Source organism: Lissotriton helveticus, chromosome 2_1 (genome assembly GCF_964261635.1).
Source record: "Lissotriton helveticus chromosome 2_1, aLisHel1.1, whole genome shotgun sequence".
NCBI classification, from domain to species: Eukaryota; Metazoa; Chordata; class Amphibia; order Caudata; family Salamandridae; genus Lissotriton; species Lissotriton helveticus.
The window spans coordinates 628,239,272-628,255,525 of record NC_136059.1 but is presented as its reverse complement, the minus strand read 5'-3'; the positions used below and the strand labels follow the sequence as shown (position 1 = coordinate 628,255,525).

Below are 16,254 nucleotides of genomic sequence, written 5' to 3'. Positions count from 1 at the left end.
CCACTTTGCCATGTGCTCAGGGCTTTAAGTGGGCCGGGTCCTGCCAGTGCTCAACAGGTGCCTCGAGGGGTCCCTATCGGGCTCTCTGTTTTTGCTCTCATCCTCAAATTGAAAAATATATCTTAACTCTGCAACAGTTCCATCCTTCACAGCCTTTGATGTAACTTCAACAATACTCTTTATAGTTCTTCATAACTGAGGACTTTTCAATAATATAGTCAAAGAAGCCATTGTTATTGCTTATTTATCTTATGCAAATAACAACAATTGATAAAGTCTATAGCCCTGGCTTGTTGTAGGTGTAATGTTTACTTGTTGTATTATGTCTGGATGCAATGACAGATGCAGCAACATACCAGTGGGGTGGCACACTATGGCAAGCACAGCTTTTTAGCTTAGGTGTTTTTAAGCCATGCCCTTAATCATATCGACGACGACGCTTTGAGAGACACCCCAGTTTTCTCATCCCACTTAAAGCCCTGCATGTGCTGATGGTCATCTTGCCGGTGTTGTACATGAGGTGAGGCGAGCTGCTGTATTTATTTCAGTTTGTTAATTTTTTTAGCTCAATCAGTCTCCCCACTACGCATTCGCGGAGTAGGCAGTCTGAAACTCGGACGGCTCTTTGGCACAAGTGGAGTTTGTCAGGTGAGTGAGGCAACAAAATAACAGAGAGAGCTGAGCCGGAGCCGAGCTAGGGGCCGTCTCCGTCTCTTACTCTAAGAGCCTTTGCAGAAGCAGGGCATTTAAAATATATGCCACGCAAATCATGCAACATTGTGCTGTTCACAAACCAAGGACTGGCTGCAAAGGACTGTTTTTCAATAAGTGCTAGTATGTATAACCATGAAACCAATAAACAGTTGCATATTATTGTATAACAAAAAAATGAAAATGAGGAAGAATGTAAGGATGGGAAGTAAAAGAAGGGCAGAAAAAGGACCGAAAAGGAGAAGTAGAGTTATGGAAGGAAGAGAAATATCAAAACAAAAAGGAAGAAATAATTAGGGATGCAAGATATACAAAAGGAGTGTGCCTAATGCATCTGAACATTTCAACCAAGCATTCTCGCTCATTTTAACCTCTTTTAATATACATTGCTTTTATTTAATACATATATCATGACCTTCTGCTTTCTGACCATGCACTCCAAACTGTGTTTACAACATGGGCCATGCATTGTAATGGTCTTCATATCAAGTACGCAGAATTAAATACTGCGTATAGTGCTATTTTATCCAATGTAAATGGTTGTGGTCATGCTATAGGAAGAAATGAAGGAGAATATTTGCCACTGATAACAATTTCTAAACGCAATATTTAACATAGAAAATTATAAAGATAAATACATGCAGACACTATGTCATTATTTATACTTTATTGGAAAAGGTGCACAACGACCACTCGTTGGTTTTGTAGAACACGTTTTCAAGCAGTTCATCGTCAGAAGTTGAGCAGTGCTTACACCGTAGGGAACAGTGCCGGGGTAATTTCTGGAAACATGCACGGCCCAAACAGATCGTGCGGATGTTTTGCCAGGAAATGCGTTCCTGTAAGATGTTCATACTGCTTTCAATCCACAAGAGAACACAAGATACTCTGAAAGGGAAAATGATTATATTCTGCACCCCGTTAGTCATAAGTCGTTAAAACAAAGTAAGCACAATTCCTCAACTGCCTTCAAATTACGTCTGAAAATACTGAAAAAAAACGAAAAAGCCGAAGTTCCTGAAAAAATGTTCCTTTCTGAAAACTTCTAAGCCAAACAGAGATCTCTTGGGAATCCGAAAAAGGCTGTTGCCTTCTAAGTGCTAAAATGAAGTAAACTGCCTTGTCTATTTCCCTCCAAAGCCCTGGGTGTACTCTGGTTGTTTCTGTTTGGTTATTTATATTCCCCCTAAATCCAGTAGCTAAAATGCACCTACGACATGAAAGGTTAAATGTCATGTGTGAGGTGTAGTGTGCATTTTCAACAGCGCATATTTGAAAAAAGTTTGTGTGGAAAGAGCAACAACCACGGTGCATGACTAGCTGCAGTTTAAGTAGCCCCCAGTGACCCATGCCAAGGAAAATTCATTATCATGTAGGAATGATCCATTTTATATAGTCCTAAATCAGCACTATGCCTTGCAGGCCCGTAGGACCGGATTCTAATACATAAAAACAGGGCCTCTATATATTGGGGTTAGTGTGCTCTTATAGTGAAATAAAACCTAAAATATATTTCACTGTGTCATCTTTGCTGGACTTTTCCATGAGCGCGCTTGGATGGCAATATAAAATGTGTACTTCCTGTTTCTGCCTGGGACAATGCTAGAAAAATGCTCAGGAGACTACCCTCGAGGTGATATATGATGGATTATAAATTAATAAAAACAGAAAGGTTAGACCCTATCCTTTGATTCAGTGTCGTGCTGGAAGGAAGTCTTTCTCTACTGGTAGGCAAGAATTACTGGCAGTGCTTGGTAATCGGCCTTAAACTTGGTGCCATCGAATTTGAACCTTCATTTGTGATCGTCGAGCGTAGAATGCCTTTGCCCAAGCTGCACCCTCAAACTGCCTCTTTTGCGCAAATTCGAGGTAGGAGTCTTTCTTCAAGTTCCTTCCTTGATGCTCTTCCTCTGTGTTTTTGGCATTGCAGCTCAGTTTGCACATTCAAGTGGTTGCCCTTGAGCGAATGCTTTGTGAATTATTCCCCCTGTGACCTGTGGATGGTCATGTTGTGTTTATGAACTTGTAATCATGTATGGTGTATCGTTTAGTTTGTTTACTTGGAAGGGTGTGTAATTCTCTTCGCCTTCAGATGTTTACTTGTTACAATAAGCACCTCTAATGTTCCATACTGTTCCTGGATCAGATTTTAATGATAGGTTTTTTCAATTATTGGCTAGCAAGTCGGACTCCCAATAGTAGTACTGTGTCTCACCTCTGAACAATGATTAATTGGAAATTTATAGCGTATGTAGTCCTCTAAAATGTATTACTATTGTGTGTGGGGGAGGAGGTCATTAGCATTTAGCTGTGTTACTGAACATATTGTTTTGGGGTACACAAAACCCTAATTAATCATTCACAAGGACTATAAATTGTTTTGAAAAATAAAGGCTAAATGAAATATGACTGCATTTCCCTGAATTTAAAATGCATTAACACGTGTTTGTATTCAATCTTCCTGAAAGGGATACCCTTGGAACCTTTTTAAGACTTGGGACCGGAAAACAGAATGTCCAAAGGGCAAGCTATAGTGGAGATGGGTCTGGAGATTGATCTGGCCCATATACTCGACATGGGGGATTATCACCTTTGCAGAACCGCAGGTCTCCAAGATGCTGTGTTTGTTTCTCGATTTAGCAAATGGGAGAAGGGCAATGTCGTGAATATGCAGATCGCTCTTGATGAAGCCATATCAGTTCTGTCGAGTCTACAGGATCAATGGGCGGCTGACACTGACATTGAGCTATTGGAGGACGACTGGAAACAGACACTCTATCGAACAGAATTTGGATTTAACAATTTAAATTCTTACATTACACGTAACCCAACATGACATGACTAGCTAAAATATATTTAACCCTTGGGGCAGAATGCCCTAGGTGCAAGAATATTTGCCACATGAATTGGTCATGCTGATTGATAACAACATACTGGAGAGGACATTAAACAGGAAAGAACTGCCAACACCAGATTTCTGCCTAGTGGCCTTTAAGCCCTCCTCGGTGATACAGAAACCCAGAAAAACAAGCATTAGAAATGCAATCGGGCTCGAATTTATTTGAGTTTGAGCTAATGGCATTGTAAATGCCAATGTATTGTTGCTATGTGTTATGGAGTGTGTTCATGTGGTGTGTACTGCCAGTGATCTCCTTGTGAGTGTGAGAATATTGCACCGTTACTGCCTGTGATGTCCTTCTTGTGAGTGTGAGAAGCTTGCACCTCTGCTGCCTGTGGTCTCCTTGTGAGTGTAAGAAGATTGCACTGCTGCTGCCTGTGATGTCGTTCTTGTGAGTGTGAGAAGCTTGCACCGCTGCTGCTTGTGATGTCCTTGTGAGTGGGAGAAGCTTGCACCTCAGCTGCCTGTGGTCTCCTTGTGAGTGTAAGAAGCTTGCACAGCTGCTGCCTGTGATGTCCTTCGTGTGAGTGTGAGAAGCTTGCACCGCTGCTGCCTGTGAGTATGAGAAGATTGCATTGTGCATCTCTGTGCTGTGCCTGTTCTTTGTAAGGGACTCTTGCTCTGTTGCTGCTGCTGCCTTGGCACAGTACCTGCTGTGAGTGTGTAAGGGAAGCTTGCACCACTGCTGCTTGTGATGTCGTTCTTGCGAGTGTGAGAAGCTTGCACCTCTGCTGCCTGTGGTCTCCTTGTGAGTGTAAGAAGCTTGCACTGCTGCTGCCTGTGATGTCGTTCTTGTGAGTGTGAGAAGCTTGCACCGCTGCTGCTTGTGATGTCCTTCTTGTGAGTGGGAGAAGCTTGCACCTCAGCTGCCTGTGGTCTCCTTGTGAGTGTAAGAAGCTTGCACAGCTGCTGCCTGTGATGTCCTTCTTGTGAGTGTGAGAAGCTTGCACCGCTGCTGCCTGTGAGTATGAGAAGATTGCATTGTGCATCTCTGTGCTGTTCCTGTTCTTTGTAAGGGACTCTTGCTCTGTTGCTGCTGCTGCCTTGGCACAGTACCTGCTGTCAGTGTGTAAGGGAAGCTTGCACCACTGCTGCTTGTGATGTCCTTCTTGCGAGTGTGAGAAGCTTGTACCTCTGCTGCCTGTGGTCTCCTTGTGAGTGTAAGGAGCTTGCACTGCTGCTGCCTGTGATGTCGTTCTTGTGAGTGTGAGAAGCTTGCACCGCTGCTGCTTGTGATGTCCTTTTTGTGAGTGGGAGAAGCTTGCACCTCAGCTGCCTGTGGTCTCCTTGTGAGTGTAAGAAGCTTGCACAGCTGCTGCCTGTGATGTACTACTCACTACTCTACTCTACTCACTACTCTACTCACTACTCTGCACTCACTACTCACTACTCTGCACTCACTACTCACTACTCTAGTCACTACTCTAGTCACTACTCTGCACTCACTACTCTACTCACTACTCTACTCACTACTCACTACTCTACTCACTACTCTACTCACTACTCTACTCACTACTCACTACTCTACTGACTACTCTACTCACTAGTCTACTCACTACTCACTACTCTGCACTCACTACTCACTACTCTCCACTCACTACTCTACTCACTACTCACTACTCTACTCACTACTTTCTACTCACTACTCTACTCACTACTCACTACTCACTACTCTGCACTCACTACTTTACTCACTACTCTACTCTACTCACCTCACTACTCTACTCACTACTCTACTCACTACTCACTACTCTACTCACTACTCTACTCACTACTCTACTCACTACTCACTACTCTGCACTCACTACTCACTACTCACCTCACTACACTACTCACTACTCTGCACTCACTACTCACTACTCACCTCACTACACTACTCACTACTCACTACTCTCTTCTCACTACTCACTACTAACTACTCTGCACTCACTACTTTACTCACTACTCTACTCTACTCACCTCACTACTCTACTCACTACTCACTACTCTGCACTCACTACTCACTACTCACCTCACTACTCTATTCACTACTCACTACTCTACTCACTACTCACTACTCTACTCACTACTCACTACTTTGCACTCACTACTCACTACTCTACTCACTACTCACTACTCTACTCACTACTCACTACTCACTACTCTACTCACTACTCTGCACTCACAAATCACTACTCTAGTCACTACTCTGCACTCACTACTCACTACTCTACTCACTACTCACTACCCTACTCACTACTCTGCACTCACTACTCACTACTCACTACTCACTACTCTACTCTCTACTCACTACTCTACTACTCTACTCACTACTCTACTCAATACTCTACTCACTACTCTACTCACTACTCACTACTCTACTCACTACTCACTACTCTGCACTCACATCTCTGCACTCACTACTTTGCACTCACTACTCTGCACTCACTACTCACTACTCTGCACTCACTACTCACTACTCTGCACTCACTACTAACTACTCTACTCACTACTCTACTACTCTACTCACTACTCTACTCACTACTCTACTCACTACTCTACTAACTACTCTACTCACTACTCACTACTCTGCACTCACATCTCTGCACTCACTAATTTGCACTCACTACTCTGCACTCACTACTCTGCACTCACTACTCTGCACTCACTACTCACTACTCTGCACTCACTACTCACTACTCTGCACTCACTACTCTGCACTCACTACTCTGCACTCACTACTCACTACTCTGCACTCACTACTCACTACTCTGCACACTCACTCTGCACTCACTACTCTGCACACTCACTCTGCACTCACTACGAGCCGGCTGCGGTACCAGCGAGGCAGAACAACAGGTCACCACGGAGAATCATAAAACTGCAAGAAAACAAACACCACAAATGTCCAGCCATGAAGAATCGCCCGCGCAGTCTTAAGTACAAGATTCTGTTAGCAGCGCTAATAATTGCAAGACGGAAATGTGTTCTTCTGGTCTTAAAAAATAGACATTTGAGGAGGATTGTGCCTGGGGGAAGGATCGGTTATTTTAAGCTACGGCTGTGGACGCCCTCAACAGCCTGGAGTCACAAGTGCAGCCCTTGCAGGCTGACTCAGGCTTTTATCCTCCTAGAGCCGTACAATCTGTAAGACTGATTGTGTAAAGAGCCTCGTATGAAATTCCCCTGAGAGATCCCCAGCGCATACCAAAAGGTGCATACAGTTACTAAAAGTCATAAATGCTAAAGATGGAAAGGCCAGCCAGGCATGAGAGATTTAAAAAAAAATGCGCGGGGTCCGTCTTTACCCCGAGACAGGTGCAAAATGGAGAAGTACAAGAAATATACTCAACCCACACTTAAACTTCAAACTAGGTCATTTCTCGCTCATTTATCAGGTTCGGTCAGCTGAAACCTTAGCAGGGCGGACACAGGTTTGAATGTGCAGTTTCTCGCTGGTTTTTACTCAGTAGACAATATATTTATGTTTAAAATGTTAAGACCGTAACTTTTTGTGCGGGTTTATAGGTGCATGTGCCATGCTCCTCGAAATCCTGCGAGTGCTTTCCTTGCCCCCATCCCCAACACACACACACACACACACACACACTTAATTTCCTATTATGCCCTAGTCGCTTATTTCCAAACTTGGGGATTGAGTGGCCGGGAGATGAACGATCTGTTTGTGCTTGGGACTGCAGTGACACTTTTTTATTGGGTATGATATATTTATTTTCGGAGGAAAAGAGTGCCTTTCTCGGGGCGATAAAATCTGCCAGCAGAGACATTTGTTTTGGTTGTTTGAAGGAACATTGTGATGTTGGAGGCGTCATGTCACTTCGTGTTGGTGGGGAGACGGGGGCTCCTTCTCGTACTGCTGGAAGGGGCGTGGGCATGAATGGGGTCGCCGTGGGGATGGGACTGTGCATGGCCTGTGAAGTCACTGGCCCGAGCTTTCCGGGGCGGTGTGTGCAGGGCGCGCTGACAGCCCGGCCGCGGCCGCCCTTCTTTGCCGCTTCCCGGGGCTGTTTCTCCAAACGGAATAGCTTTGTTTCCTAGATGGATCCGGCTGGCGGCAGATTCTTATAATCACAAATATAGTCATGAAAATGAGATACAAAAAGTGCCGATATTACAATAAAAGCCGGGTTCCCGTAACGGAAGAGAAGGGAGCCAGGCAGCGCTCTACCCGGGTCCTGGACTGGTAATTGAGCCCGAGCCGGTGATGTCTAAATCAGGCGGGGAGACGGGGAGTGAGCCAGAGAGCGGCAGAGCAGCTCCCCGGGCCGGCAGGAAGGAGCCGCACACGGCGTCTATGCCTGTGTGCACGTGAGGAGGACGCGCGCCCGACAAACACACTGCTAGATGGTGAACGCGCGCACACCATCTGGAATGCATTACAGGCCACCCTGACAGCTCCTAATTAAGATTAATGCACTTTCGAGCACGTAACCACACGAAATATGCCCAAAATAGCGCCCGAAAATTACAACTGCCCAATAGCATCAAGACTACTAAAAATACATCACCGCAAAGACCAATGACCATTCAGATAATAAAAAAAATAAGGAATGTGTCTTTCTCGAGCCCTTAACACACTTTTTTTTCTTTCTGTACTAATAGGATCTCGGCGCTCCGCCCTGAGCCCTAAAAATCCTAGAATCTGCTCTGTATTTAGGAAATATATATCTAAGGCATGGAGGTCGTCCAAGGCCCCGCTGATTGCTTAATATACAACTCCATGTACCCACCGGGAGGATTTACAGACAAGTCCCCAGGGCATAACAGCACAGAGGAGTAGGTGTGGCTGATACACTATGCCAAGTGATCACACTGTTTTCATTATTATGGCAGGCAATAAGAAGCTGCCCTAAACTTCTCTAACTGGGACAATACACATGTGGGGGCTAATGGTCTAAATGGAAAACACAAAGCGTTGCACGCGTGCCCATGAAAGGCCCATAGACAAAACCAGAGAGTATGTGTGGACTTTAACATGAAATTAAACTGCCCCATTGATAACCGCTCCACCATTTCCTGGTGCTGATGTGGATTCTGGAATACCTTACACTGCTCTCTCGACACGGAATAACACAAAACTCTACCTAATTTTTAATCAATACAGAGTTATGTGATTATTTAGTTACAGGAATATGCATCACAACATATGATATGGAAATGATAGATTAACAGATTTTGCTTGGTCCATAGCCAAATTAATGTGGTTATGTGAAAAAATGGCAAGTTTCGCTGTCATTACATTACCTCTGTGATTTAAGTTTTTATGGAATGCAAAAAATAATGCAGATCAAAACTCTTTTGAATAGCAATATAATTTCAGTATCAGTTTAAACAATGAAAACAAGAACTTGCTTTTCTGTTATTCTGATTTAATTCCTAAAATGAGCAGGGACGAGCAAGCAGAAATGTAATAAGGGCAAAATGTTTATTGTTGCATGCTATTGGTTATTACAGAGAAGACTCGCTGCACGCTTCTACAGATTCTGAGCTACAGCATTGGTTCTTTCATCTGGCTTTCATTAAACTGATTTTCATGTACTTTTGCAACAAATTATTAATTGCTTTTTGGTGTGTTTGATGTATCGAAACATATGTTGCGTTTATTTCTCATGTCTGCAAAAAACTATCTCTTTCATATGAAAGAGTAATACACCAAAGGGCATGTTTATGAGAATTGCCACGCAGGGCAGTGCAGCAAGTCACCTGGCTGTGCTGCACTGCTTGCCAGGGATCAGGCAGGAATGTGCCATATGTAAAAGAATATGGTGCATTCCTGAATATTCCCACGTGCTTGGTCCATTTTGTATTCCTAGGGCAAATGCAGGAACCGTTGCACCATGGTGTAAGGGTACCTGCATTGCCCCTTCCTGTACAAAAACAATCCTGGGAGACATACAGGTAGATGCATCAAACATTTTTGCGAGCGCAAACGGTGCGAATCGCAAAATTCGGCCGTTTGCGCCCGCAAAAATGGCATTTGAGATGCATCAAGGGTTCATGCACTCGCAATTTAAGAATTCGCAAATAATTGCGAGTTCTCAAATTGCGATTGCATTTAAGGAATCGCAATTTGCTATTCCTTAAATGCAATGCATGAACCATTCCAAGATTGCGAATTCGCAATTTGGGGCCGCTATTTACCGCGAAATCAAACTACGTGGTAAATGGCAAAAACTTTGAAATATGCACTTTAGTGCATTTTTCTAAGTTGTATGTTACACACACACATGTCCTTGGGACATGTGTGTGCGCAACACCAGTGAACATTACCATGTCAGGAGTGCAACAGGGTGTCCTTTGGCACCCTTGAAATTGCGGCACCTTTGCGATTCGCTAATTGCTAATCGCAAATAAGAAATGACTCCCCATTCATTCCTTAGGCCCATAGGAATGAATGGGAAAGCCATTCCTTATTTGCGATTAGCAATTAACGAATCGCAAATAAGGAATCAGTAGAAATCGCAAATAATATTGCGATTCCTACATGCATCCCGTTTTGCGAGTCTTTAATAGCGAATCCTTAAAATTCGCTATTAAGGACTCGCAAAACATAACTTTGGTGCATCTGGGGGACAGTTACCTATCTGCAAAACACATAGAAAGAGAAAGAAACATGGAGAATTAAAGATATTCTTTCTCATAATGCCTCTCCTGGGAAGGCGTATCTTTTTAGCATATTCCCAGGTTTACCAGTTCTGGTCAATCTGGGAATGCATCAAAAACCATGGGAGTTGTGTGGGACCACCCATGCAACATGCTTGGAAAGCCACTCTAGCATAGAGTAAGGCAAAATTGTGCTGCATTGCTTTATTCATCCTTATCAAGCCACTCAGGGCCATGCAAAGTGGCCTTGCAAGGCTTCATAAATCACACTTAGTAATTGCATCGTACAAGTACCCTGTCACGTGGTGCAAACATGACGCAACTGGGTCATAAATATGGCCCCAAGGATTTACATAGTTTGTGGGAAAGGTGATGTGTGACCTCATGAGCTCTGACGAAAAGTATATTGTAAATCACCTCAGATTTCCAGGATGCTTTAAAGGAAATCGACCATTGGCATTGTTCCTTCATAGCTCAGAGAACTCCTTGGTGACTATCAATATCTTTAATATATGAGAGGGGGACTACATGCCATACATCTAATCAGATACAGTTTTAATTATGTATTGTTAACAACAGAAAATCTGCACGTTTAATAACAGACAATGATTTAACATTTTTTATTATTGTTTATTTTATGTTCAGCATCATACGAAGAAGACCCAACTTCAGCAGGTAAGAATACTTAAAAACATTTCTAATTAGCATGGTTTTCAATTTATAAATGCTGTTCAAATTATCATTTTATTATTTGAAAAATATTGTTAATATAAATTGTTAATGTATATGTATTTAGCCTACTTGACAAATGTATTACTGAATTAATATATCTGACTCCTGTACTAATGTTTCATAGAGGGCAAATCAGGTAAGAAACAGAGAAACATATGGGTTTATTCTGCTTGCACCAGTAGTGTTTATGGTGGCTTCACCTTCTAACAAAGACAGTAGGTCTGTGATAATTTAAGAGTATGTGTTTTTTTATTATGATGGATTTTGAGGTGTTGGTGTGTTACATCCCCATTTTTGAGATCACACTAGAATTTTAGAAACTATGAATTACGCAGAGAAGGAAAAATCTGGAAGGAGTCTCTTACTTCTTACCTCCTGAGCAATGCGGAGGTAGGAGAGTGTTAGCAGTTCTGTCATAGAATTCCTCTCCTGCAGGTGGTATATTGAGCCTTGTCTGTACACCATAATCTTTAACCACACACAGAAGTTAGTATTGTTGCAGTGATTCTGCACATACACAGAACGATGCACAGAAAAACAGGACCTCGGTGTATAGGGGTTGTACCTTCCTACCACCTTAGTACCCAAAATCCCTAAACTGAGTAGCTATTGTGTCTCATTCATTCTCCTACATAGTCACAAAGCAACAAATGATTAGACAACCCAGAACACAACACTCCCGAATCTCTTAGGAATCGCAGTAGGAAAACGTACCCTTTCGCTCACTCACTCATAATTGTCCACAATAAAAATTTTAACTATCGTGCTCTATAATGCAGTATACGAGCCACTACCAGCAGCAAAATGTATAAACCAGAACAGTTAGCATTGTTACAATTCCATAGAATATAAAGGGAGATGTCATCATATACAGACAGTGGAAAAAGGACTACAAGGCCTAACCACCCTCCCCTTGGTAAGTGGAAGTTTATTATATAAAGGAAGGTCCCTGGGCTTTGTCAGCAGACCCCATACCTTAGTGCCTATATGAAAGTGTTATATCATAGGAACATCATAACTCTTATCCATGGAAAGGTCCCTCTACAAGTGTGATTGAAAAACATGCATCCCCGTAATATCAAAGCACGAGTTTTTAGCAGTGCAGCTGTGTTAGCATGTTTTGTCTAGGTGCTAGGGACTGATCAGAACAGAATAACATGGGGCATTGTTTATCGACCTTGCACATCGTGTTCAGACTAAACAACAGGAACAGGCAGAGAATGCAGAAAGCAGAGAGTTCTCATGTGAAAGGCAGAAACAGAGTCTTGCAAAATAAAGTCATGCGCAAAAGCAGCATCCTGGCTGCAGGGCTCATGCTAACTTAGCAATGTCAACAATGACACTAACAGCCATATAACAGTATCTTGCACAACATTGCTACCTATTATACAATATTTGTATACAAATCACGCTCATTCGAATATTTTTAAGTATCGTAAATAACTCAACATTTATCTAAAAGTATGGTTTTGTTAGTTCATGATAATGTACCGAGTGATGTCAAGCCTCCATGTGTTCCTGATTGGGCCATTAGTCCATGTTTCATCATCCCTCCATCAACTAGTCTGCCATTTAACCATGCCCCTCACCTTTTTCTGAAATGCCTCTCTTGTGAGTCAGTCAAACCACTATATTCGATTAGTTAAAATCATACAAAGTAAGAAACATACATTAAAAATCACAATTATTTACAATTAATTACATCAGGGAGGCATCATATTTTCAAAAAAAAGTGAAAGATGTCATCCAATATTATAAAATTCACCTGGGTCTCAAGATTAATAAAAATAGACATAGATCACATTTGCTACAGCTCTAAAATAATTCATACTTGTGAGTGGTGTTCTCTCCAGGATTGATCAGCTCATGCTGGGCTCCTATTTTGTAACAGTACTGAACAATGGGCCTTGTCTAAAATATAGTACTTCATGCACAGAAACCTACTTTTTTAGGTCTCGCATCAGCGAAAGACCTTATGTCGCCGACTTCCAGGATGTTGGACAGGGGATGTGCTCGCGCTTTCCCTCTGTGGATTTCACCTCGTGGGCGCGCACGTGCACATCTCCTGTTCAACATTCAGCAGCCTCTCGCCTCTCTCATTCGCGTGCGCACACACAGCCACACTCACGCATGCGCACACACATTCCCACGCGCACACACTCACCCCCTCCTCCCCAATGACTTTTTCCGCATACAGCGCTACACCAAGGCACCCCTTACTTCGCCATTTGAAACTCTCACTGGTGAACAAATAAGTGTTCGTGGATATAAGCTATTTGTTCAAGGCAACAATGTTTGATCGAGTGGGGAAGTGTTACAGTTTTCATGTTGCGGTCAAGTCAAAACCGCGCAACAAGCAGCATATAAAACGGGGGATTAAATACAGCCCAAAGCAAATGGCTCCCTGTCAGGGTTATCGTAAGAATTTTGGGATCCCTTCTTACGAAAAACTGTACGTTTCATTACCAATTTGTTCCGATTTCAAAGCTGCATGATACCAAACAATACTGAATTACATTATACAAAGAGAAAAACATTAACGAACATAAAAGTGCAAAAGCATTATAAGCAGTGACCTAAAATAGAAAATAAACAAGGGGTTATTGGGGGAGCAAAAGAAGCTACTGTTTTTGCCGGTTCAACATGAAATATGACATCATTTAGTAAAGCGGTCTTAAAGTGCGCATCGTCAGCATAGCAATAAATTACAACTTTAACTTCTGATCCCTCGAACAAACGGCTACAAGATCATCTCAAAGATCACCTCTGCTTCCCACAATGCTCCACAGTGACTGACTGGATCTGCCTGCTGCAGAGACCCGAGTGCAGCCTGCAGACTTGTCTCGATCTTTCGTCCCTCCTAGCAGAGCACACAACTCTTCTAATTGTGTTTGTAGTTTGCTGCCCACTCCCACAGACGGGGTGGGGGGCAGGGTAACTACTGCCCGGTGGGTGCCAACTCTCCTCCTCCATTTTCTGCTACTGTTCTTTCTCTCTGCAACTTCTCTAATCTTTTATATATTTTCTTTTCATGCCTTTCACCGTTAGTCTCCTTTTCCCTCGCCTTTATCTCTTTACCTCTTCCTCTATTTTTCCCTTTAACAAGCTCTTTCCTCCTGTGCAATCTCTGCACACGATATATCTTTCTCCTGCTCGTTTTTACTATAACCATATCTATTTCTTTCCAACTCATTCAGCCCTGTTTATAGCTCCCTCTCGTTTCTAGTCCCCAGCTCTTCTGCTTTTTCATGTCCCTTTTGCTCTTCACCCTTTATTTCCTCGTCTCTTTTTCCACACTGGCCCCATCGGTGTCCCTCACTTTTTTTTTTAGCTCCGACCCAATAATTCTCTCTTTGCCTTCTCTCAATTTCCTCCTCTGCCTCTATCTTGTTCTCCCTTGTAGTTCCTCACTCAACCGTCTCTTATTCCCAGGTTATGCAGCTTGCTTTATTTAACTCTTTGCCATATCACGTGCGCCTTCTCTATCAATTCCCATTCTCTTTGTTCGACTGCACACTCCCCATCATTTACCTTTTTAGGTCTCGCGTCAGCGAAAGACCTTATGTCGCCGGCTTGCGGGAATGTTGGACAGGGGATGTGCACGCGCTTTCCCTTGCCGGATTTCACCTCGTGGGCACGCACATCTCCTGTTCAACATTCAGCAGCCTCTCGCCTCTCTCATTCGCACACACAGCCACACTCACGCATGCGCACACACATTCCCACGCGCAAACACTCCCCGTCCTCCTCCCCCCCCGGCACATGCAGGGCTTACATACACACACAAACGCGCACACACACACCCTCCCAACCCCACTCATCGGGCACATGCAGGGCTTCGATCACTGGGGGGGCGGGGACCGTCAATGTGCCCCGACGCCCCCCCTCACCGGGTCTGTTATACTCCTCTCGTCCTGTCCCGCGGAAGTGGCGGCTGCACGGGATTCGTAGGCGGCTTGCTCCCTTCCCTTCACAGGATAGCGGGGTAGGCTCCCGTCCGTTTCCTGTCTGTGCTGGTGGCCCCGCCCTCAACCAGTCAGTCCCGGACAGTCCCGCCTGGCTTCCTGTGTCTCGTTTTATTTTCGATTGGGGTTTTTCATAGGTGCCCAATTACAGTAAAGACAGGAAGTTATTGGGACGTTTCTGCTGTCTATAGGGCATTTAACAAGGAGTCATTTAAGCTGGATTTGTTACCTTTTATTGTGCAGACTCTAACCTCGGACTACGGCCAGTTATAGCTGCATTTCGTAGATTTTTTTTCTTCACCTGCTCCTGATCTGCTGCTTTCTGCGCCTTGGTGTTACGGTGCGCACCGGGAAGGCGCCGCTGGTGATGGTGCTGATTGAGCTGGCCGTGAGGCTGAACAATGCCGACTACAAGAACTGGGTGAAGGCCGGCCACTGCCTGCTGCTGCTCAAGAGCTCCCTGGAGGGCTCCGTGGGCTCCCAGATGAAAAGCTTCCACCTCCTTACCGAGAGCCCCGTACTGGGCCGAGGCAGGCAGTGCTGCAAGGGGCACTGCCAGGCGCAGGGCAGGCAGGAGAGTGCTGTGCGAGGACTGAGTGTTCACGTCACACACAGGTGCAGGAGCCACGCCATTCCTCTGGGATAATAGGTTTTCTCATATGTAACACTGTACGTTTCCTACCGTCAGCCTACCTCGAATGAACATTCTACAGTAAAAGCAAGCAACAGAAATGCACCCACTGGTAAACAGAGCTGACATCTTTTTAATGACACGCTCTTTATTACAGAGCAGTAGTTTCACAAAGCAGGGCATGTTGCCATTTTGTATGGCATTGATACAAATAGTTACAGGGTCCATTCTAACTGGAAAGGCAGACGAGTCTGATGCGCAATAGTGAGTGGCCGTCAATTAAACTTTAGAGCTTAAACTTTTCCAATGCTTTAAACACAAAGTACTGAGAGCAGTGCGCCCGCTGCTCCCCTCTGTACCGAGCAGTGTTTGTCACCTAGTTACAGAAAACAGCACAATCGTGCAGTCCTCCTAGAGAATTGAGGGGCTTCGGTCAGATGACCCTTTTGTTGAAACAGGGATTTTCAAAAAACATGACAGGTAGGCGCGGTACATCAACAGGCTTTAAAGACAAGCATTTGCAATGCAATTGGTCTCGTATTTATGAGAATTTAAGCTATTGGCATTGTAAATGACAATGCGTTTTATGCATGTTTTAAAAACCAAAACATAGATAAAAGGCATTGTCATTTACAATGCCAATAACTCAAACTTGCGTAAATGCGAGACCTATTGCATTGCAAATGCTTGTTTCTTCTTCTTACAAGATGGAA

At 43.8% G+C, this 16,254-nt stretch overlaps 1 protein-coding gene across 1 annotated transcript in view; it reads left to right on the top strand.

The window, feature by feature from the left end:
* Positions 1-16,254, top strand: part of EDIL3 (EGF like and discoidin domains 3) — a 1,767,398-nt gene that overhangs the window by 681,449 nt on the left and 1,069,695 nt on the right. The window contains exon 4 of the mRNA XM_078675331.1: positions 10,859-10,888. Within this exon, the coding sequence (XP_078531457.1) occupies positions 10,859-10,888 (30 nt within the window). The remainder of the gene's footprint in view (positions 1-10,858; positions 10,889-16,254) is intronic.